Below are 24,270 nucleotides of genomic sequence, written 5' to 3'. Positions count from 1 at the left end.
TGTCCATCCTTTTTCCCTGGGATGTGAGAGGTAAAAACCGGCCAGATGTAATCCTACGTCTGGTGAGTCTCTATAAAAGGCATGAGCCTTCTAACTGGGAGACTGTCAATGCCAGCGAAACCCCAGCCTCCACCAGTTGAGTAGGGTGACCCCAGGGTGCCCCCTCCCTCCCTGGGCCTCAGTGTTCCTGACTGTGCAATGGGGTGGAGTGATGATGGGCCCCATCTGGGGCTGGGAATGAGAAACAGACCATAAAACTTGCTGTAAAACTCCCTACATCTATAAAGTGCTATTAAAGTAATGACGAGAGATTACGATCCAAATTTGCAGAAAGAACGTCTGCCTGATCGGACCCTCCCAAGACCCACTCCTTGGCCCAGAGGCCCTGGAAGAACACAGGGCTTCTATTGACATGAACAAGTTACAACGGCTTTCCCACAGAGAGGAGCCAGATGTAGTGAATGGCCTGGGGACTGAGGAATCATCGCTTTTTTCCGGACACTGTTTGGCTGGGATTTTCATCTTGAACCTTAACAAGATATTACATCCTTTAATTACCCACCCTTGTGTTGCCCTGTTTTCTCTGCAACATTCCAGGGAGCTTTGAGAGCACATGATTCTTGTAAGACCACATCCCTAGATGCATAGGAAAGAGGACAATCTAAATAGTCTTCAAAAGATGATTTCAAAAAGAAGGGGAAAATGGAGTTTCCCCTTAAGGAAGCAAATACTTGGGCCCTACTTCCCATCTTGAGACAGTCTGACAACCACTGCATTCCACCTTACAAGTGTGAAGTCATCCTATCCAAGGAGAAAATTGTTTTGCAACTAGGCTGTGAATTTGTCTTTTCTTTCAATATCAAGAAGAATGACACTGTTTCTAAGGTGTAAAATTAGGCTTTATCTCTTTACCATAATTCATAAAATCAACCAATCAACCACTCCAACAAGGTAAGTTTTTTAAAATAAAAAAATGATGGAGAGAACATTTTGACCAACACCGGAAGGAGAACTGGCATAATATCTACGCCTCACTTGAAAACTTCTTCCTTCACCAAACTGTATTTCAAATGACAGAATGGTCGTGGTACAAAAATGTTTATTTAAATTAAATATTTTAGGCAAACCAATATCTACAACCATTCCAAAGCATATATAGTTCCTACAGAAAGTGGAACAGTTTAGCTTAATGTCTGTGATACTGTTTTATAAGATTATTAATACACATTCTGGACTGCACCAATCATATTGTCCATGGTTTACTATTTATTACCAAAAGTCACATACAGTAATAGCATAAAGATTAATCATATTTTATAAGTGATTTTACAAGAGAATTCCTTGGAAGGAAAAAAAAAGGATCTTTCAACAATACAAAATATAAGGTGAAAATAATAGGAGAATATATAAAAACACTTACATATTTCATACAGGCATAAAATGCTGAAATCATAAGACAACTGTCTTTTATGTCTGATAGGTATGTTCCTTCAACAGAGACTTGGAGGAAGGATGGAAATGTTTTTGGGATGGGGTCAGGGCTCAGAAATATTTTCTGAATCACAGTGCATTTCTATTCTTTGGGAAGTAAGTATAATAAAGGGAAGTTGCTTTGATGTGTTGGCCGAAGATCTTACCTGAAGAACCAGAGGGCTGGTGAGGAGAACGAATTCCCATTTCTGCCATAGGAACCATGCCTGGGATTTTTAAGTCAAGGGATCTTTGAATCAGTAGCCAATTCAGGGGTGGAGAAAGAATAGAAAAGAAGAGAAAAAAGAAAGTCCGGGAAAGGAAGATGGAGACAGAGGAAAGGAAAATCTTTTTGCATCTGCAGAAGGGAGAGCACGGTAAAATTTTGCTCAAGAAATCAGCACATTCAGATTCAAAGACACTGATGCTCCAGTGCTGAAACTCTTTCCAGCTCCCTGCTCTTTGGGTCATTAGGAACGGAAGGCTGACAAGGCATTGCCAAGGTCAGCAAACTGTATCTGATTCCGGCTGAGCATGAAGGCGTGTGTGTTGTGTGTGTCTCATACACACTGTAAATATTCAGACATGTATTTTCTTTTGAAATGTATGAAAGTGAAAAGAAAGTCACTCAGTCATGTCTGACTCTGCAATCCCATGGACTATACAGTCCATGGAATTCTCCAGGCCAGAAACTGGAATGGGTAGCCTTTCCCTTCTCCAGGGGATCTTCCCAACCCGGGGATCGAACCCAGGTCTCCCGCATTGCGGGTGGATTCTTTACCAGCTGAGCCATAAGGGAAGCCCAAAAACACTGGAGTGGGTAGCCTATCCCTTCTCCAGCAGATCTTCCTGACCCAGAAATCAAACCAGGGTCTCCTGCATTGCAGGCAGATTCTTTACCAACTGAGCTATCAAAGAACTTATCTTTAAATATATATATATATATATGTTTTTTAAAAAGCAGCTTGAATTCAATTTCGTTGTCAGTGATGCAGTTAACCCCCGGCGTTAATTCCCCAAATCACGATGAGTGTTTTTTCTCAAACTCTTAAAGGGTCCTTTTGGAAGACTAGGATCATTCATGTTGGAAGATGGTGACCAAGTGCAGCAGCCTGAGGTCCTTGGGCAGTGCACGGAATCCTCACCAGGTTGCACGTGAATGAGTTCACTGAGGCCAGCTTCAGCTTCCTTTGGAGAGAATCCTAAATCGGAAAACCCTGGAGCGGAGGGTACCTAAGATACGGAGTCTGTCCCTCACTCCGTAGATGGGGGTATGGGCTGGAAGGAGAGGCGAGGGGAGTCAGGGCTCCCCAGCCCCCGGAGGCAGAACTGGGATTGGGCCGCCAGTCCCCGAATCTTAGCCCAGAGCTCTCCTCACCTGCAAGACCAAAGGTCAGGACGGCAGGACCCCTGCAGCTGTGTCAGAAGCGGCAGGGATGCGAATGTTGCTGGGCTTTTCCCGAATTTGTTTCCGGATTGAAAACTGGGAGGAGAGGTCAGTGAAAACTCTACCGGGAAATAGCGTCCTCAGCAACGACCGCGCCTGATTCCCAGGGTGGAGCCAATGGAAACTCTTTTGAAGGAATATACTCAGAACACTGGCCGCAGCGGGGCGGGGCGGAGGGGAAGGGGCGGGGGAGGGGCCCCGGACCCGCAGAGCCTGTCGGCGCGCGGCTCGTGGAAGTGTGTGCCCACCCCGGGGCGCTGCGCTCGGCGCGGGAAGGACCGGCGGCGGCGAGGCCGGCCGGATGGGCCGCCCGGGCTCTATGACACACTGTAGCTGTTGTAGTACGTGGCCGTGGCATCAGCCAGCACGGAAATGAGGCTGGTCTCTGTGGGGCCCGTCGGTGTCACCTGAGAGACCGCGCCCTGCGCGCTGAGGGCCCCAGCGGCAGAGTCTGGGTGGCCAGGAGTGTTCAAGTACTGGTCGAATTCATTGCGATCCATGTCCCCCAGGAGTTCCACCTGGCTCAGCTGATCCAGGGCTTCGAAGCCGGGATGCTCGGGAGGCGGGGAGAGCTGGCCCAGGTGGGCGTGCAGGTTGGAGTGGAGAGGCGGGTAGGCGGCCTGGGAGTAATAGGCTGGAGACGGGGGACAGCCAGGCACGGTGGACATCATAGAGACGCCCGAGGACTGACCGAGGGCCAGGGAGCCCAGGGGGTGGCCGCAGTGGAGGGGGTTGGGGGCGTACTCCGGGGAGTAGGGGGGCCCCGGCAGGTGGGCGATGCGGCGGGAGTGCGCATGGTCCTCCTGGCAAGGGGAGGAGAAGAAGGTCTGCTCCGGCTCCAGCACGTCCAAGGGTGACATCTCCGGCGGGGTGGGCAGCCCGTAGGGGTACGCGTCCACGCTGCCCGGGGTGCCGCCGCCGCCGCTGCCGCCGGCCGGGCCGTCGTGGAAGCAGCCCCGCAGGCCGGGCAGCGCGGAGCCCGGAGAGTACTCACCCCGGTCCTCCTTCTCCCCCGGCGCCCCCCGGCCGCCGCCCCGCTTCTCGGGCAGGGAGTTCTGGTCGCGGGAGAGCGAGCTGAGCAGGAAGCCTGGGTCCACGCGCTTGCACAGGCGCTTGGCTTGCTTCTTCCTGCGTGGCCGGTACTTGTAGTTGGGGTAGTCCTGCATGTGCTGCAGTCGCAGCCGCTCCGCCTCGTCCACGTAGGGCCTCTTCTGGGACAGCGTCAGCGCCTTCCACGACTTTCCTGCTCACACAAGTCAGACAAGGCCGCCGTCAGCCTCTGCGCAGCTCGGCTCGGGGCGCCCGGTGCACCTGTCTCGACTGGGGCCGCCGAGCATCGCACACGCCTGCTGCCTCGAGTCCCCTGTCCCTCCCCCCAACCCAGTGCCCCCTCTTCACACAAGGCACCCCACACTCCGCACCCTCTTCTCAGCCCACATCCTGCACGTGCAGTAAGGCCAAACCAACCTCTCCCACTTGCCTGCTCCAAGGCACGCGAGCAAAAGACACACATACACACACACACACACACACACACACACGATCATGGCGCCTCTCCCATCAAAGCCACCGGACAACAGGAATGTATAAACAGTGTGAGCTTCTCAGTGAAGGGTCCACCTAACCCAATATCACCCACAGGACAAAAATATGTAGACTACAACATTGATTTGGGCTCCCTTTTACCTTCTGAGGGTCAGTTCTTATCATTTATGCATCCTAATGAAACTTCTGCCTTCCTAGGTTATCGCTGCCCTTCGGGAAGTGACACTTTATTATTTGTGGCATACATCTATCACAGCTTTCTTGTGAGGGTACTCAGGATCAGTCAACAGCTTCACAGATGGAGGTAAAATTACAAGATGTGAATTACAGGATCTCATTTATGGCAACAGAGGATTAGCTCTTATATCTGAAGGTCAAACAGAACCTTCATGCCACACACACACACACAAGCTATGGCTTCTAACTGTTTACTGTGACCATGGGAGAGGGCACCTTATCAGTCACTGACTCTCCATATAGAAGTAAACCCCTTACCTTCCCTGGATCTTTGTTTTCCCTGCAGTAAAAAATATACTGTGATGCTCCCCAAAATGCTCTTCTGAAGAAGCATCCCACACTTGTGTCCCACTGGTGCACAAATGCTGCTCTCATGTGTATTTTCCATTCATCCTTTTCACTTGTATGTTATTGCGTAGATTAGTGTCTCTTTCTTTCTTAAAGCACATTGCCCATCCTGCTGCAGGTTTTCTAAAGGTCACTTCTGGACACCTTAGATGGTTACCTCCTAGGGTAGGCTTGGGAACTTAAGTTCCCCTATGACTCTACTGTATCCTGAAGTTTGAGACAAATTGCCCAGAGGGCAGCCCCCTGCCCCAAATCTCCCACCCAGAGCCCTCGGCACAGGGCCAAGTCCAGAGCTATGTATGTGGTTGCCCTTCATGGGGGTGCCCTTCATGGGGGCTGGCCCTGGGTGTCAGGTACACAGAGGGGGCTGGAGGAAGGTGATTATCCAGTACCGTTTGGATGAAAGTATATAACACTATTCCAGTGAAGTTGTCAATTAATACAGTTAGCTCTCACTTGAAAAGACAACTTTAAAAGTGTCAGGAACTCCAATTTTAGTATATGTGCTGCCGAAGCGAGCACTGTCAGGAACTCCAGATTTGGAGTTGGCCATTAGTTTCCAGCCTGTGGTTAAGGCCACAAGTTGTGGCAAGAGGTCCAAGACCCAGACACACCCACACCCTGACTGTGGACTGAATATAAAATGTGACTCAAAGTTTCTGAGTGTACCGAGATATTGTAGTATTCATAAAATATAGGTTCATTTTAAAAACCACTCAATGTATAACTGTCTTTACCTGCTTTCTCATCCATAACATACATGAGTGCTACTGTGTGAAGTTTTTAGAGTCAAAGACTGGAGAGCTAATAGTCAAAAAAGTCTGGGCTCTCGCATTCAGCCCTTTCCCTTTCCTAAGTCAGAAAGGAAAGGGCTGGGCAAGATCATGGGCTTGGGATGGAAATAGATCATCCTGCTGCCCCCTCCGCTTCAGCAGGTGTAGAAAATCCACATTTTTCAAAGCAACACTAGGTCAGTTTCCTTTCCCTAGTGCCAGGGGCTGTGTGGTTAAGCAGGAAGGAATCCATATCTTTCCTGCAAAATGCACTGTAACCTCTAGAAGCCTAAGTGCCAACTGCCAAGAGGAATCAGCTCACAGGAGGCATTTGTCACCCAAGTCCCTTTGCCTGTCCTTTCCCTGGGAGCAGGCAGCCCCAGTCCTACAAGGCTCTCCAAACTGAGTTCTCCCACCCTTGGCTGGGCCTGCTCTATCCTCGTCACAAGAGCTGTGCTTGGGCAACAGGCATAGCACCTGGGTCACACCAAAAATTACATTTAGGGGCTCACCGAAAAAAAAAATGTTTTCATTGCTTTAGAAATCTCAATAAAAATATAAACTTTCTGCTTTAAGAAACTGTTTTATTATTGTATATCTTAATATATTTGTCTTTATGCCAACACATTATAAAGTATGATTTTAAGTATTTTTTTTCTGGGACAGGGCTGGCTAAGACACACTGGCCCACTAACTCGTCCTGGGAACAGCTAGCCAAGGGGGCTGGGCAGAGGGTGGGAGACTCTTTGAAACCGGCACTCTATCAGCTGCTTTGAAAGGGCAATCAAACTGCAAGAGGACCCTTTCTGCCAGAGGGCCTGTGGCTTCAGACAGCACAAAGAGGGGTGTCAGGCCTCATTCCACCGATCTGGGGAAGGAGCCCCAAGCTCCAGCGGAAAAAGGAAAAAGAAAAGGCTCCAAGATGGGCCGGGTGGGGTTGCTGGGGGCAGGGCCAGCTTCGGGTGACCACACACTGTCCTTTTTTACAGGGCCTGGCGCCTGCTGGGCACACAAAGTGCTTTGAAAGGTTCCCATCCGTCAAAATGAATAAAAACTACCACAAAGGGCAAAGAGATTAGGTGTTGGCTGGAGCTGATATAGTGCCCAGCTTCTGACAGTGGAGAGAGAAGCCCCCGGCCTCCAGAACATCCTTTCTCTATTGGCCTGACTTGTCCCCAGTCCAGCGTCCGGGGCTGGGACCGCAGGGCAGCCCTGGGGAATTGGCCGGGTTCTCGGACATACCCGCACAGGCCGTCCTAAGCATCCGAATCAAATTTTCTACACTCCTGCGACTGGGAAAGAGGCTCGAATCAAGTCCATTTTGCTGTTGGTTTGATAATTAAGTTAAAGCAGGAATGCGCCACCGCAAGGTCTCTCTTCACCAATATTCGTTAATGAGAGGTACGACTTCCTGTGACTGTGCCCGTGGTGAAGTTCAGCGGATGATGGGTTTTCCTGCTCCCTTACACCCGACCTGTCCGTGCGCGCGAGGATCTCCCTAGCCGAGTCCCCGCACCAGGCCGCAGCTCAGACCCGCCCGTGCCCCAGGGCCCCTAACTCTGCTCCCGTCTCTTACAGTGGGCCTCCCCGGCCACCCCGGCGGGCCGTGCCAGTTCACTCTGGGCCTGGTCAACGCGTCCCTGCTCGGAATCCCAGTCCCCGCGCGCACACCCACGCTCGCCCAGATGCCCAGCGGGCACGGTGCGCGCCCCCGTGGGTCCGCACGCCGAGTCTGTCCCACCCTCGCCCCGCGCGCCCTCACTACACCCGCCCGGCCTCCAACCGCCAGACCCCCGCCCGCCGACTTCGGGCCGCGCCCCGCCCGCTCACTCACCCAGCATCTTGCTGAGCTCCGCGTTGTGCAGGTCCGGGTTCTGCACCGCCAGACGTTTCCTCTCGTCCTTGGCCCACACCATGAAGGCGTTCATGGGCCGCCGGATACGGCTCTCCGAGCCCTTGTCCCCCGGCGGGCGGGGGGCGGCCGGCGGCGACAGCCCGTCCGACAGCTCGGCTTCCAGGGCAGGGCACTCGAGACCCTCAGGCCACGGGTAAGTTCCTAGCAGCGAGGCCATGGCCGCACGGGTGTCGCCTCGCTTCGCGTCGTCGGGCCGGCGCTGACCTGGCCCTCGCACCGGTTGGGGCGTCCAACTTGGCCGGCAGCCGCGGCCCGGCCCCTTATTTATCAGCTTCGAGAGGCCGCGTCCTCCAATGACTCTCGAAGGCGGCGCGGCCCCTCCCTCCTTCACGGCGCGGGCCCCCTCCCTGCGTCCCGGGCCGCAGCGTCCCCGCTCCGACCTGCCGGGAGGAGAGGCGGGAGGCGGGCCGCTTCCCCAGCGTGCGCCCGCCCCCGGCCCGCCCCTCCGCCTCCCAGGTGGTTCCCGGGGATCAGTGCCCCGAAGCCCCGGGGCCGCCCCTCGGCCCGCTAGCTCACAGCGCAGGTGCCTCCGGCCGGGAGGAGGGAGCCGCCGGTGATCGCGGGGCCGGGGAGCGGGAGCCGGACTCCAGCCCTTCATCCCGACTGGCCGCGGCCTCCCGGGGCCAGGTTCCGCCGGCTCCTCCCGTGCGTGGAATCCTACGAAGAATAGAAGCCAAACAGGTTTCGCTGGGAATGGCCGGGCACGAGTGACTTTTGGCCGTGACACCCGGCCTTTGAACTCTTCTTGACAGAACACACTTCGTGCTTTTGTAAATGACCTGGGCGGCGACAATCTCGCCCCCCAACCCCAGCCGACTTGGGCAGCCAGAGAGACTGGGGTGGGGGTGGGGGGCTGGATCCCGTTTCGGGTTCCCCGTGGCACCCACTGGAGGGTCCCCTCGATGCTCAGCAGCTCCCTGGCTCTTCAGAGAGCATGCCTGCAACCTCAGTTCTCTCATTCACCCTGGCCTCTGTCGTCTCTCTTTTTGTACCTTTACCCCCACCCCACCCTGGTCTCTGGCGTCCCAGCCTCCAGCTCCCTCCCTCCGGCCTTTCTCTGGCGAAATTCCCTTTTCCTGTGTTCTCTGTTCTCTGCTAACCATCAGTCCTGCTTCTCAGAGCAGAGTCCTTCTGTCCCTCCACCCCTGCCGTCTGACCATCCTAGACTTTGGCACCACCTGGGCTGCTGAGTTCTCCTCCTCCTGACACCTCCCCCCTCCTTACCCCCTAGACCAGACTGGGCCTGCCCTCCACTGGAAGGCTTGCGGGCTGGAAGCTCAGGGCCCTCCATCGGGCATGGGAAGCCCTGCTCAGAGGACAGCTCCTCATCCTGCTTTATCGTGTGAATAGGGCCGAATAAGTGGATGAATAAACGAGTGAGCAGATATGGCTTAGACACACGCTACTATATAAAACAGGGAAGTCCTGAGGAATCCGATCCTGGAATCGGATTCACCGTGTATTTACTGAGCAGCCATCCCAGTGCAGGGCTCCGCAGAGGTGACCCTGAAAGCACTGGCACTGGGAGAGAGGACCATGGGTTTTGGGTCTGGAGGCAGGACCTGTTTTCAATGCTGGGTTACTTAATGCATGACTCAGGGCTCCTCTCCCAGTCCAAAATGTGGAGGAGGATAAGACTGACCTCACAGGGCTGTGTATGAAAGCTGAAACTCCATACATAAATGACGGTTGATGTTAATATAACTGTTCACATGCAGCCATAAATTCTAAGCCTGGACTTCAGGGTCCCTGCGTGCAGTGACTGAGTTCACAGGCGCCTCTGTGGGCAACGTACTCTCCGGAAGCAGCACCAGGGCTAAGACTTGGTAAGTGGAAGGAAAAATGCAACTTCTCCTTTTCAAGTCCCACTTGCAACCTACAGCGCCCCGGGTTTTACACGTAGAATAGATTGCCTAGTTTTCCTACCTCCTTCAGCCAAGACCCAGAGGCAGCACCCTAGGCTCCAGCTCTCCACCCCGAGTGGAGCGGGCGGAGCTGGCTAGCACCGGGGACCGGGAGGGGTGGGGGTGATTTGCATAGTGAGTGTGTCCGCGGTCTAGGTGGACTTTCGTATTTAGGGACGCCTAGGCCGTTTCCTCTGTTGAACTCCTCTGCCAGAAATCTCTCAATTAAAATCTCCAGACCGGAATGCTCCGTGAACCTCGGGGGGCTAGGGCCGCACCTGGCCAGGGGTGACCCTAGTCGTAGAGATAGAGAAAGGATCCCCGCAGGGGTATTTGCGCGGCAGCCCATGGACCCCTGGAAGGACTCTACCCTTTCTAACTGCACTGCCTCTCCCGGACAGGACGATGGTCCGCAGGATCAGAAGCCTCTAGGGGACAGCGCCCCCTTCCCGGCCGCGGGCGTCCCCTTCCCCGCCTGCAGCCTCAGGCGCTCTCGGTGCGCGGTTCCGGAGCAGAGTGCACGCAGTCAGGCACCAGGTGAGGAAGATGCTCCGGCGCCGGGGAGCGTAGAGTTGTCCAGAAGGATTCCAAAGTCCGACAGCAAGATGGAGAAAACGGCGAGGGCAGAGAGAATAGGTATTGCGGTTGTTGTCTACAGTAATAATTTCTGGCATTTCGTCGGACAGAGCGCGAGAGCCTGGATTGTGCAGGACCTTGGCGTTAAACGCCGTGTTACCAGCAGGGGCTCCGCCCAGACCGCGTGAGCTGTGAGCACGCAGGAACTCGGGCTCTTTCTCTCTCTCCCTTTCTTTGTTTCTTCATTGATTTGAATCTACTCATTGATTCACCTGGGCAACTTTATGCAAACGCGCCCTGGTGCGGGCGGCGCTCAGGGGTGCTGGGTAGCTGTGACCCCGGCTGCCTCTCCGACCTTCGGTACCTGAGCTCCAAGGGTCCCCAAAGCCCGGGGCTCAGAAGGCTGAGCGAGAGGGGCCAGGACTGGAAGTCCTCCGAGGCATCCGCATACCTGTCTGGCCAGCGCTGGGCCCAGGACCTGTCTGGCCAGTTGTTGGCAGAGTTCATCTGTGGAGATAGCGAGGTGGATTCAGGGCAACTATGCCAAGAAGGACTGAGATGTATAAGTCTGCAGTGCCGGGTCCTGCGGGTGCTTGGACCCACCGCAGGATGGGATGCGGGTTCCCGCATCCGTGGACAGTAGAGCCAAGGGTTTCCCACGTGAAGATTCAGGGGGACAGTGGACCTGTCTGCTCACGGACTGAGCCTTACTCTTGCGGTGTGTATTGTGCGAACTCTCCCCTCTCTCTCACATGAGTTTTTTCCATCTTCCCTTTTCTGTTTCCTTTCCCCCTTCCCTGCTTCGTTGCTCACCTCCTTCTCTTTCCAGTCCCCGCCCCCCTCCTTCCCCTTTCTCCTGCTTCCCCTCTCTCCTTCCTCTCCTCTCCTCTCTCTCCCCTCTCCCCTCCCCCCCATCTTCCTTTAGGTCTGTAGTTCACTGAACAGCATTTACAGGAGCACAGGACGTGAAGTCAGAAACGGTTACTTCAAGTTACTAGTGGTGTGATGATAGTCCATTCACCCGATCTCAGCCTCAGTTTCTTCGCCAGTAAAATGGGAATAATACAGGATTCCTGACATGGTGTTTTTGAAAGAACCTCAGGCATCCGGTCCTATCACTTCGTGACGGACAGATGGGGAAACAGTGGAAACAGTGGCTGGCTTTGTTTTTCTAGGCTCCAAAATCACTGCAGATGGTGATTGCAGCCATGAAATTAAAAGACGCTTACTCCTTGGAAGGAAAGTCATGACCAACCTAGATAGCATATTCAAAAACAGAGACATCACTTTGCCAACAAAGGTCCATCTAGTCAAGGCTATGGTTTTCCCAGTGGTCATGTATTGGATGTGAGAGTTGGACTATAAAGAAAACTGAGCACCAAAGAATTGATGCTTTTGAACTGTGATGTTGGAGAAGACTCTTGAGAGTCCCTTGGACTGCAGGGAGATCCAACCAGTCCATCCTAAAGGAGATCAGTCCTGGGTGTTCATTGGAAGGACTGATGTTGAAGCTGAAACTCCAATACTTTGGCCACCTGATGCAAAGAGCTGACTCACTGGAAAAGACCCTGATGAGGGCAGGAAGAGAAGGGGACAAACAGAGGATGAGATGGTTGGATGGCATCACCGACTCGATGGACATGGGTTTGGGTGGACTCCGGGAGTTGGTGATGGACAGGGAGGCCTGGCGTGCTGCAGTTCATGGGGTCCCAAAGAGTCAGACATGACTGAGCGACTGAACTGAGTTCAATGTGCACCTTTAATAACTGTGAAATGTTATACAATAATGAACGGATGGGACCTTAAATATAGAATTAATAGGGTTCAGCCCACAAAACTTTCCCCTCGAGGATCTTTCCTGATTCTATTCCCAACTGAAGAGTTTTGGTGATTCTAGAAGGAGAGAGAAGGCAGGGGGCACACATTCTTGCCTCGAGGCAGCAGCCCTGGCTCCGGACCCTGGACTCTGCTCAGGACCACATCTGGTTGGCCACACTGAGCTGGGGCTGCCACAGCTCCCAACCCTACCCTCTGTGGTTTTGTGCACGTGTCTTATCAGGGCTTTCTGTCCCTCACACCAGGCTGGAGGTCAAAATCATCATCACCAGGATGATCACCTTTGCTCACACAGATTTATCTTTGCTCCACTGACAGTCCTTGTAAAGGTCATTCCCAGCTCATCCTTGCCTCCATACAACCCTCTGTGAATTAGGCATCCCAGATGGTAGTATTAATGCCCAGATAAGGCAGGTGGCAGAGCAGAGACCTGAATCCACATCTCTTATCCTCAGGTCTCTACTCCTCAGTTCTGGGGCTCCCCTGTGTCGGCTTCCGACTCAGATCAGAGCCCCACTCCAGACAGAAGTGCTTTTCACCAGCACTGATGCTTAGTGCCAGTTCTGGTGCTTCTGATCAGAACATAAGTGCTTCTAACCCCTGCTTGTCTACCCTCTCCAGATGCATCACTCAAGTTCCACTGGACCTTTCCTCCTCAAAGGGCACTTGAAGTTCAAGGTAAGGTGAAAAGCAAATGGGTTAACCCTGTTGGCTACAGGGAAGGTGCATGCTGAAGAGGCGGGAGACCTGGTCTAGGCCTGCTGGCTGCCTTCTCCTTCCTCCTGCCCCGCCACCTCCAGGCCTGACTTCCCTCTAAGAAACAGAGTTTCTCTTTCAGCCAACAGATATCTCTTCACAGTCAGAGGTTTAGGAGAAATTCATCATGTTCTTGGATTTAGAATAATTTGGGGGGATTAAACCAGACAGCAGAGATGTGTGATATACCTGGAGGGTTACCTGAGTGGACACAGGACACCTGGACAGACTTCCACAGCATCCTAGATGTGACAGCTACTCTACAGGACACTTGTGGGAGGTGGGAATAGGATTTTCAGATGACATTGCTCCTGAGTGTGGGTAGCAGAGACCCCTGGTAACATCAAAACCCTTGATGTTCGGATTCAAGAGTAGAGAAACCCCAGGGGTAGAGAAACTTGGGGTTTCCCAGATCAGACTCTCTGGTTACTACAGAATGCCCCTCTACCTGTGTGTTTATCTCTGATCAGTCACATCTCTCAGTGAATAGGGGACAGATCCTGACTTAGAGCCAGAAGTCCAGTCCCATCTGGGCACATCTGAGCAAGTCTCTCAGCCAGCACACAGGGTGGAAAGCCTCGGAGGCCCAGGGAACCGCTGAGGGGCTGGCCTGTGTTGCGTACGTACCCAAGACAGCGCCCAGGTAAGCGGTGCTCATCCTGGGATCTGTGTTTGCCCCCTCCCTAGCACCGAGGGCCAGGAGAGTTCCATGTCAAGAACAGACATTTTATACGTTAATTTTCTCCTGCTCCACTCTGAACAATGATCAGATTTCCTTCTGTAAGGGAGCATGCATGTAGAATGACTGCGCTGAAATGATCTTTATTTTTTTAATGTTTATTTGTGTGTGTGTGTGTGTGTGTGTGTGTGTGTGTGTGTGATGGCTGCACAGGGTGTACACTGCAGCAAGCAAGGACCTTTAGTTGCAGCAGGCAAACTCTTAGTTGGGTCACGTGGGATCTAGTTCCCTGACCAGGGATAGACTCCAGGCGCCCTGCATTGGGAGTCTTAGCCACTGGACCACCAGGGAAAGTCCCTGAAATGATCTCTACTTGGTCAGAAGCTAACTCTCAGACAAATTTAAATGAAAAACCAGCAAATGACAAGAAAAACTAACAACTGGTTCAAGGAGGTATGTTTCTATCTCTTCAATTCTACTGTCTCTTCTTTTCAAATGTCTCAGAGGAAGAAGAGAAACTGGCTAGGGGTCACCTATAATTAATACAAAATGGGAAATATGTCTTTTCTGAGCCTCTGTGCACACATGTCAGGATAATGAGTGACATGGTGAGGCAGAACTGATAGCGATCTCATCACGGGGCACTCTGTCATCAGCCAGCAATTCTGGTGTGAGAAAGCAAGGATACTTCTTAATTTGTTTGGCTCTAGGTGATCGATTTACTGGGTGGGTTTCAAGCTACCATTATTTTATGTTTTGTTTTTTAATCAGGTGCTCATTGAGGTTTTGGCACCCCACTCCAGTGCTCTTGCCTGGAAAATCCCATGGACGGAGGAGCCTGATGGGCTGCGGTCCATGGGGTCGCGAGGAGTCGAACACGACTGAGCGACTTCACTTTCACTTTCCACTTTCATGCATTGGAGAAGGAGACGGCAACCCACTCCAGTGTTCTTGCCTGGAGAGTCCCAGGGACGGTGGAGCCTGGTGGGCTCCGTCTATGGGATTGCACAGAGTCGGACACGACTGAAGTGACTTAGCAGCAGCAGCAGCACCGAGGTTCAGTGTACCCACAGAGAAGTGCACAGACGTGCGTGCTGGCAGAGATTTCCCAGGGACCACACCTGCGTAAGCAGTGCTCACATCATGTAACAGAATGCTGCTCCCACTGCCACTAACTTTGAAACTCCTTTAGGGCAGGGACTGGGTAAAAAAAAATCAGTTAATCCAATTTATCCAAGACAGGAAAACAGGAGAAAAGAAACAACAAACAAAAAAACATATGGGACAAATAGAAAACACTATAAGATGTTAGATTACAACCCAACCATATCAATGATCACAATAAGCATTTATGACCAAGCTACTCCATTTAAAAGGCAGCAATTGTCAGATTGGATAAAAAGAAGCAAGACTCAAACTGCATGGTGACTGTAAAGAAATCCACTTTAAACACAAAGATACAGATGAATTAAAAGTAAAAGAACGGGAATTTTGGTTTCTAGTTTGCCATGCAAGTTATCAGTCACATTCGTGTTGTTCACTCACTAAGTTACGTCCGACTCTTTGCGACCCCGTGGACTGCAGTGTGCCAGCTTACCTGTCCTTCACTATCTCCCAGAGTTTGTGCAAATTCATGTCCACTGAGTCAGTAATGCCATCCAACCATCTGATCCTCTGCTGCCCCCTTCTCCTTTTGCCTTCAGTCTTTCCCAGCATCAGGGTCTTTTTCAGTGAGTCAGTTCTCTATATCAGGTGGCCAAAGTCCTTCCAATGAATATTCAGGGCTGATTTCCTCTAGGATTGACTGGTTTGATCTCCTTGCAGTCCAAGGGACTCTCAAGAGTCTTCTCCAACACCATAGTTCAAAAGCATCAATTCTTCAGCACTCAGCTTTCTTTATGGTCCACATCTTACATCTGTACGTGACTACTGGTAAAACCAAAGCTTGGACTATACAGATTTTTATTGGCAAAGTAATATCACTGCTTTTTTAATACACTGTCTAGATTTGTCATAGCTTTTCTTCCAAGGAACAAGCATCTTTTAACTTCATAGCTACAGTCACTGTCTGCAGTGATTTTGGAGCCCAGGAGTGTAAAATCAGTCACTGTTTCCACTTTTCCCCCTTCTATTTGCCGTGAAGTGATGGGACCAGATGCCGTGATCTTAGTTTTTTGAATGTTGAGTTTTAAACCAGCCAAGTCACATTCTAACAATACGAAAAAAAGATGAACAAACCAAAAATCAACAATCTTTTTAGATCCATCAGAGAATTCGGTCACAGGATGTGAGATAATAGAAAATATATACTGGTCTCTGCCTCTGGTTCCTGGCACAGAGTTCCCAAAGCCCTTGTAAATTCCTAAGTGATAAGAGCACTGGGGGCATCTTTTGTTCTATTGAGGTAACTCTGGGTGGGCATCTGGACAGGGGCTGGTCACCAGAAAGACCAAAGCATAATTAGAAGCTTGGAATTTTCAGCCCCACCCTCCATCCTCCTGAGAAGGGAAAGGGGCTGAAAATAGAGTTGACAATTGATCATGCCTACATGAAAAAACCTCCATAAAAATCCTGAAGTACAGTATTCAGAGAGCCTTCAAGATGATGAACACATCCACATCAGGAGGGTGATGCACCCCCAGCTTCAGGGGACAGAAGTGCCTGTGCTGGGGACCCTCCCAGACCTCTGACCTATGTATCTCTTCATCTGGCTGTTCATGTGTATCCTTTATCTCATCCTTTAATAAACTGCTAAGCATAAGGAAGAGTTTCCCTGAGTTCTTGCAATTTGATCATACCCAAGGAGCGGGGTATTGGAACCTCTGATCTGTAGTTTGTTGGTCAGAAGCAGGCAATAACCTGGGTTTGCAGCTGGGGTCTGAAGTGCGGCAGGGGGCCCCGGGGGGGCAGTCTTTTGAGACTGAATCCTTAACCTGTGGGGTTTGATGCTATCTCTGGGTAGATGGTGTCAGGAGTTAAAATTGTAGAACACCCAGGTGGTATTGCAGAAAATTGCTTGGTGAAAAACCACACTTTTGGTGACCAGAAATGAAGTGTTTTGTGTGAGTTAGTAAAGGAGAGTCATCGGGAAGAAACATACAGTAGGGAAGAACTGGTCTGTTTGCGTTCCCCACCCCCCGCCACATTCAGGAGACAAACACTGAGGTTTTGTCCAAACACAGGACAAACTGATGCTCCTGAGACTGGAGAGACATATAGATGGATATGGAAGAGTGGTAACTTAGCAGAGGACAAACCCTGAGGATAGACCTCCTCAGGAAGCAGCACCAGATTCCTTTTTACCCAGTACATCATGTCTGGCTTTCAACAAAAAGTTTACAAATTATACTAAACGGCAAAACACACAGTTTGAAAAGAAGGAGCAAGTATCAGAGTAAATTCAGATATGACAGGGATGTTGTGGAATCAGACTGGGGATTTCAACTGTGATCAGTAACTCCTTGGTGGTCCAGGAGTTAGGGTTCCTCACTTCCACTGAAAGGGCATAGGTTCAGTCCCCTGACCTGGGAACTAAGGCCCCACAAGCCTTGCGGTGTGGCCAAAAAACAGAGAAAAATCTCTATGATTAAATGTGCTAAAGGTCTAGTGGAAAAACTAGACAACATTCAAGAACAGATGGGTAATATAAGCCGGTAGATGGGAATTCCAGGAAAGAGTAAAAAAGAGACGCTCAAAATCAAAAACACTGTCACAGAAGTGAAGAATGCCTTTTGGGTTCATTTGTAGACTGCACACAGCTGAGCAGAGTCAGTGAGCTTGAGGACATGTCAATAAAAAGGCCCCAAACTGAAAAGCAAAGAGAAAAAAGAAAAAAGAAACAGTATATTCAAGCACGATGATTCAACTACAAAAGATGTGACGTGTTAGTCACTCAGACATGTCTGACTCTTTGCAACCCCATGGACTGTAGCCTGCCAGGCTCCTCTGTCCATGGGATTTCCCAGGCAAGAATACAACAGTGGGTTTCCATTTCCTTTTTCAAGAGATCTTCCCGACCCAGGCTTCCATGCTCAAATGGACTAAGTTACACCTTGAGCAAAACTAATTCAACTATTCAAAACAAAAATCAAATGTAGTACCCATCACCTTTCCAGGATCAAGAAAGGTTTGGGCCTGGGGAGACACCATTCCAACGGCTACTTTATGAACGAATGACTTTGGTCAAGGTACTTAGAAACTCTGAGCCTCTTTCTTCAAGACAGGGAATGTAATACAGTGGCTCTTATGGTGTTGAGGAGAGCAGAACTGCTTTTCTCAGGGACGGATATTTGGAAGGGTCCTCTGGTTTGGAAGCCTGAGTACACTTGTCGCCGCGCTCCTGGCACCGGCTCACACTGTGCGCTCATCTCAGGTTGGCAGCGCCTCACCCCATCATGGCAGGATGTTGTAATCCCTCCAGGCTGAATTGCAACAACTTGCTTGACTCAGCCCACCAAGGAGACCCAGGGAGGGCAGGATCCGGAGTCTGTCACCTGAGAAATCTGAGTCAATGTGACCACACCCAGCCTGCCTCAGGGCCCAGCCCACAGCTCACCTCCCAGTGGGAGTGCTGAGCCCTCTTGGGACTCTTATGTCTTCAGGATGATCTGGCCACACCTTCCTCTGCTGCACCCAGAGCTGGTCACCCACGAAGGGGTTCGGGAACCCCCAGTGCCAGGGAGCTGGCTTTGCTGCCAGTACTTCCTCTTCTGAGGGGCCACCAGTGCCTTCCCATGACTGGGGTCCCCAGTTCGTGCGGTGATCTAGTTGCTAAAGTGAAGTGAAAGTGATAAGTCACTCAATCGTGTCCGAATCTTTGCGACCCCACGGACTGACTATACAGTCCATGGGATTCTCCAGGACAGGATACTGGAGTGGGTAGCCTTTCCCTTCTCCAGATCTTCCCAACCCAGGGAATGAACTCAGGTCTCTCACATTGCAGGCAGATTTTTTACCAGCTGAGCCACGAGGGAAGCCTGATTTAGTTGCTAAGTTGTGTCCAACTCTTGTGACCCCGTGGACTGTAACCCGCCAGGCTCTTCTGTCCATGGGATTTCCTGTAGGCAGCTCTTACATTCATTTCTCCTCTTGGGCTTGGAGGAAGAGAGGAATTGCATTGAGGCTCTTCTCCAGGTGTTTCACTAAGTCCTTTTCTCGTTTAATTCTACAACCACCACTGGAGGAAGGGAGCCTCGAGAATGGGGCCCTGAGAAGGGCCATTTGAGCTCCCAGTGGCAAGGTGACAAGGAAGGCGTAGGGGTAAAGTGGGGAGAAGTTTGTGATCAAGCCCTCAGGCTGGGTGTGGAGGTCTCAGACATAGGGGTTCTCGTATTGAGACTTGGAAGGAACTACCAAGTTGGGGCTGTGGCTACGGCAGTGCAGCCCTGATTAAGCATCTTCATCTTGGGATACACTTCAGGCCTTCAGAGCATGGTCCCTGCTGTGGTGTCTTCATTTGCTTCTTCATTTAAGGGTCCTCCTTAACCTGTTGTGCGCCAGGCACTGTCCTGGGCACTCCAGGAATACAAAGATTAACTCTGCCTCCAGAGGCCCTCGACCTGAATGGGGAAAATGATACATCCCAAAGTTGTAACACTGGGCTTCCCAGGTGGCACTCGTGTAAAGAATCTGCCTGCCAACCCACTCCAGTATTCTTGCCTAGGAAATCCCATGGACAGAGGAGCCTGGCGGGCTACAGCCCATGGGGTCCCATGCAGCCCCTCACCAGGGAAAGCCCCAAGGATGAGGGAGGAGGGGACTCTTCTGCCAGCCGAGGTGCTGGGCATTGCCCCTGAGTTCTCACACCTTCATTTCCCCCGGTTCTGAAGGCTGGATGGAATTGGGATCTGCCTTCAGCTCTTTTCCATTTTCTTAACAAATGTTTGTTAATAGGGTTTTTTGCTTGTTTGTTTTTAATTATCTATTCATTTTGCTTTTGACTGTGCTGGGTCTTCGTGGCTTCGTGTAGGCTTTCTCTAGACTCCTTGAGCAGGGCTGTGCTCTAGTTGTGATGCCGACTTCTCACTGTGGGGGTTTCTCTTGCTGCAGAGGACTGGCTACAGAGTGTGGGCTCAATAGTTGTGGCACACGGGTTTAGTTGCCCTGTGGCACGTGGCTCATGCAATCTTCCCGAATCAGGGATCGAATCCATGTTCCCTGTGTTAGCAGGTGGATTCTTATCCACTGCACCACCAGGGAAGTCCTGTTAATAGGCTTTTGTTCCATCTGGGTTCAAAGGGTGTCCCGGCTGTTAGGTGAAGTGAGGCTACCTGTAGGCCACCCCCTCTAGTTCTTCCACACCTGGCTCCCTCACCTGATGTGCAGGTGACAGGAGGGACAAGGGGAAGGGAGGCTGAGATAGAAGCTGGGGTCTTTCTCACACTCCCCACTTACACAAAACACATTTTTGGGTTACTCCATATGGAGGAATGTGGCTTCTCAGGTGGGATAGTGGTAAAGAATCCACCTGCCAATGCAGGAAATGCAGGTTCAATCCCTGGGTTGGGAAGATCCCCTGGAGGAGGAAATGGCAACCCACTCCAGTATTCATGCCCGGGAAATCCCACAGACATAGGAGCCTGGTGGGCTACAGTCTCTGGGGTCACAGAGAGATACCACTGAGCACACACACATATGGAGGATGTGCATATAATTCTGCTTATTTATCACAGAGTTAAAAATGTTGCTAATAAGGGAGATTGTAGGAGAAAGTCACTCTTCAGGTTCAGGTCAAATGAGTCAGCAAAGAATTTCCCAAAGCTCACCACCCAACTTGATAACACCCGCATGAAAGCTGAGGAAGGTGCAGCACCATCAAGCCTGTGTAAACATAGCCAGGTGTCAGGTATGGCCCAGAGTACGTCCCAGGGCATGGCAGCGCATTCTCAATGACACAAGTTGGTAGGTCTTGAGGGTGGGTGGACCCTGCAGTGAATTTGTTTCTTTGTCTTGAACTGGCCTGGGCTCAGCCTGAGGTTGGGGCTCAGTAGACATTTTCAGAACTAATAAATGTCTTTCAGCAACCATGTACTTTTCTCTGAGGAAATGCGACATGGGACATACTAACAGAAAATTTAAGATGAAACTGATTACGAAATTCTTCCTTTGGTCAAATAACTCACTGTACTGTAGTTTTCCTTAAAAGTTGACTACTTATGCAGCGGTAAAGAATCCCCCCTGCAATGTAGGACACGTGGGTTTGATCCCTGGGTCTGGAAGATCTCCTGCAGAAGGAAATGGCAACCCACTCCAGTATACTGGCCTGGAGAATTCCATGGACAGAGGAGCCTGGCGGGCTCCAGTCCATGAGGTCACAGAGTCGGACACAATTTAGTGATTAAACAGCAGCGCTTACGCAAAAGTTCAGCTCAGGTGGGAGGAAAGCACCCTGCAGCCACTCCTCACTGGCAACCTAGATGCGCCCATTCCTACCTACCCTTTCCTACGCACCGCCTCTATCTGCATTCCTGCGCGGACCCCATCACGGCTTTGAGCATGACTTTTGAGTGTATTCAGGATTTCCTAACTGAAGAGCATATTTTCCTCAAGCAGTCTAGTCATCCTCTTTATTAGGACACGATACTAATTTGCTCAGTAATAACTGAGCGCTATAAAACCTGATATCGGAGCATCCAATCTGACCTGGCCAGCTCCACAAGCCAGTGCAACAGGCTCCAAACTGCAGTGGCTGCAGAACCTGCAAGACAAACAGGGTGACGGCAGGGAATTTCTTACTCAAATCTAAGGAAGGCGCTGCTGGCCAGACCAGAGGCTGCGCTGGCTGGGGCAGACGGTGCTGACACGTTTCTCTGATGTTGTTCCTAAAAAAGGCAGGTCCTGGCTTGTCCTGCCAGGGTCAGCCAGCAGGTGAGTAGAGAAGAGATACACGCTGTGGTATGAAGAAATGCTCGTTTTGGTTTCATCTTTCAGTAGCATGAGTATTTTCTACAAATTGGAAGGAACTTCATCTTTGTTTAATAGACTGGCAAACGGTTTAAGGAAGCTGAGTTACTCACACACTATCCCACCAACCTCTTGACCACATTAGAAAAGAAAACGTATTGAGAATTTCTGACGTGCCATGAACCCAAAAGTATTTTCCACAGTTTGTATAAACAATACTAACTCAAGTTAACTGTAAAACTCTTTGCAGTTTGCCAGCTGCTTTCACATACATTCTCATTTAAAAGTAACCAGGGCATGTGAAGAGCATCAGCCATAGAAACTCTTGCTAAGATCCCACATGTTGCATGGCCATGGCCACACACACACAAAATTTTTTTGCTAGGACAGGTGACATCACAAGGGTGAGGACTAAATAAAAAATTGTGGGTGTGTTGGCCAGGGAAGAGAAGGGACTGGAGCATCACCAACCTAGTGATAAAAATTGAAAGAGGTCCTTTTATAAAACACAGTTTACCCATAAAAGGGGATAACAATAATAGTTATCTTACTGGGTTGTTTGAAGACTAAACGAGTTGATTTATTTAAAGTGCTTGGAACAAGGCCGGGCCCATAAGACCACATGTAGTGATAATTATTTTCTATTACAATTAACAGTAAAGGAAAGAAGGGCATCACCGACAACATTTAAGAACCCCTTAATGGCAGAAAGATTTTCCTGGGCACCTACATTCCCCCTCTTAAAATTGTAGGATGCCAAAGAAAGCATTGACAGCTACAGTATTAATATATTTTCACCTAGTGAGATAACCTAAGGCAAAAAACATGGCTCATATATTAACTGTTTTTAAAGTATCATACCTATGAAATTCAAGTGTCCAGAGAGCATGCACTTCATTGTTCTAAATTCCACCTTAGATCCAGAAAACTAAGTGACCTGAGAAAGAGCTACTTCAGAAAAATGAAAGCCGAGCATTTCTAGAGAAAATAAAAGATGCTGTGTCAAAGCAAATGGTCACACTGTCTGCTCTTTGCTGCGTGTGTGCCTTTTTCTCAGGCTGCCCTCTTGATTATTAAAATCATTTGGTTCTTTCTGTGGCCCATTAAAATAATCATCACAGTCTACAGGTGCTCTCTATGAGAGTCACACTTAACTAGTCTTGCGATGTCACTGCCTTGGGTTTCCAACTCCGAGAGCTCCCTGCAGCCCCTCCCTCCTCTGTTCTTCCCACCAGCCCCTGAACCCCAGATGACTGGTGTGCAGCTCCCTGCTCCCTAAATGCCCATTCACTTCCTCCCCCTGCACACAATTCAGCATATTCTTCTGACTCTTCACTTTTATTGGTAAAGGAAGTCAAAGTAAATAAAAGGCAAAAAAAGAAACAAACCCACCCCAGTCTATATACATATAAAGATAATTATCTTTAGGTTTTCTACATGGCCACTCCCTTCTGAAACTCGTTTCATTACAAGACAGGACAAGCAGAGATATCTTGGGCATGTGCCTTCTGGGAAGAAAAGTAACTTTAAAAATCTTTGGTGCTTTATTATACTGGACCTTGCTTGGAATTCTGAACGCTGAGGGCCACAATAAACTCAGAAGCTAGACTTCATAAGAATTTTCCCTGTGGTATGTGTCTGTATACTTTTAAGCAGTTAACATCATTCAGAGTCTTAGGAGACTAAAATCAAACGTACTTCATGCACTTTCTCTGTTTTAAGAATCTCAAGGCCATGCTTCTTCATATATAATGTGTGACCCCAGGGGTTCAGGTCAAGGGCACGAGCTCATCAGGTGGTGGTTGAGTTTTCATTCCTCTTATCCAGGAGAATAGCTACAAGCCAGGTGGAAGGCAGCACACTGCCAGCCCGCGTGCCACAGCCCCGCGGCTCCAGACAGGTCTGCGGGATGGGGAGCAGGCAGCCAGCAAGGGCTGAGAGGAAAACCGGGAACTGAAAATAAGAGGGGAGCAGGGGTGAGGGAGTGCAAGAGTGAAAGGTCGCAGAAGAGAAGAAAGCAGAGGTCAAGAGAACAAGGAGAGCGGGAGAGAGGCAACCACCGCTGGACCGCAAAACCAGCTGCACTTTCCTTTTTCATTCTGTGTCCCAAAGAGGGTGTGACGGTGTCTGCAGTTTTCTGGGGAAACCCGCGTGTAGAGAGTTGAACCATCACACAGGCAGACACGCCAGGGTGTGTTGGGGCGCATATAAACACAGGAGGTGACACCAGTTGGTGTGAGCAAGGCTGAAGGTATCTTTTACACTTTATGTAATATTCATTTATTTTATTAATATTATGGCAGTCTCAATCGTGATGAAATTAACTTCATAAACTTAAGAGTCTCATTCTTTTGTTTTGTTTTGTTTAGCGTACTGAGGATCTCTTGATGGTCAGCAGTGAAGAAGAGCCCTCTCCAGGGGATCTGTCCTCAGGGATGCGTATCTGACCACCGACTCCCGCTGAGGAACCGCGAGAGGCCTCCTGTGAGAGCTGGGAAGTTAAACTGTGTCCACTGTCACCTCACTGCTTCCAGTCTGTAGTCTTGGGGAAGAAGACCTCAAAATACACGGCTGTCACTGCTCAGTGGAAGAGAGAGCATTAAAGCAATTTCCCCATCACCACCAAACCAGACCAAAACAACTCTCTGATTTGAGAATGTAATCATATAAAACCGACTTGGCAAAAATGCGCGGGCTGGCTATAGAACAAAAAGAACTCTCTGAATGCCTTTTAATCCTTTAATTAGACTAAGTCCTTCAGAAGTGAGCACAGTTCATTGTTACTGAAGGAAACCAAGAGCAAATACAGATGGTGAGAGACACACACGTGTGTGTACATATAACGCTGTGCTCACATGAAGGTGAATAAATGTGCCAAAGGA

At 50.3% G+C, this 24,270-nt stretch overlaps 1 protein-coding gene and 1 long non-coding RNA gene across 5 annotated transcripts; one reads left to right on the top strand and one right to left on the bottom strand.

The window, feature by feature from the left end:
* Window positions 1-1,081: 1,081 nt before the first annotated feature.
* On the bottom strand, window positions 1,082-8,333 carry SOX7 (SRY-box transcription factor 7). Of its 2 annotated transcripts, XR_009737923.1 has the most exons (3): window positions 7,655-8,333; window positions 2,849-4,160; window positions 1,082-2,687 (listed from the first exon to the last, which is right to left on the bottom strand). XR_009737923.1 is itself a non-coding variant. In XM_061425024.1 (2 exons), exons 1-2 carry the CDS (start codon window positions 8,331-8,333, stop codon window positions 3,235-3,237), a joined length of 1,605 nt encoding a protein of 534 aa, XP_061281008.1. In that variant the 3' UTR covers window positions 1,082-3,234. The 2 variants fall into 2 exon arrangements, 1 of the variants encoding a protein (XP_061281008.1); XM_061425024.1 differs by having other exon boundaries at window positions 1,082-4,160.
* LOC133252432 (uncharacterized) lies at window positions 8,196-24,236 on the top strand. Of its 3 annotated transcripts, none has more exons than XR_009737926.1 (4): window positions 8,196-8,380; window positions 9,454-9,561; window positions 10,041-13,450; window positions 23,758-24,236. It is a non-coding gene; the product is annotated as an uncharacterized LOC133252432 (long non-coding RNA). The 3 variants fall into 3 exon arrangements; XR_009737925.1 differs by lacking the exon at window positions 8,196-8,380 and having other exon boundaries at window positions 9,048-9,561; window positions 10,041-10,176; window positions 12,673-13,450; XR_009737924.1 differs by lacking the exon at window positions 8,196-8,380 and having other exon boundaries at window positions 9,048-9,561.
* Window positions 24,237-24,270: the final 34 nt, after the last annotated feature.

This window comes from Bos javanicus, chromosome 8 (genome assembly GCF_032452875.1).
Source record: "Bos javanicus breed banteng chromosome 8, ARS-OSU_banteng_1.0, whole genome shotgun sequence".
Lineage (NCBI taxonomy): Eukaryota > Metazoa > Chordata > Mammalia > Artiodactyla > Bovidae > Bos > Bos javanicus.
The sequence above is the reverse complement of the archived record's forward strand: the minus strand, read 5'-3'. Positions and strand labels throughout refer to the sequence as shown.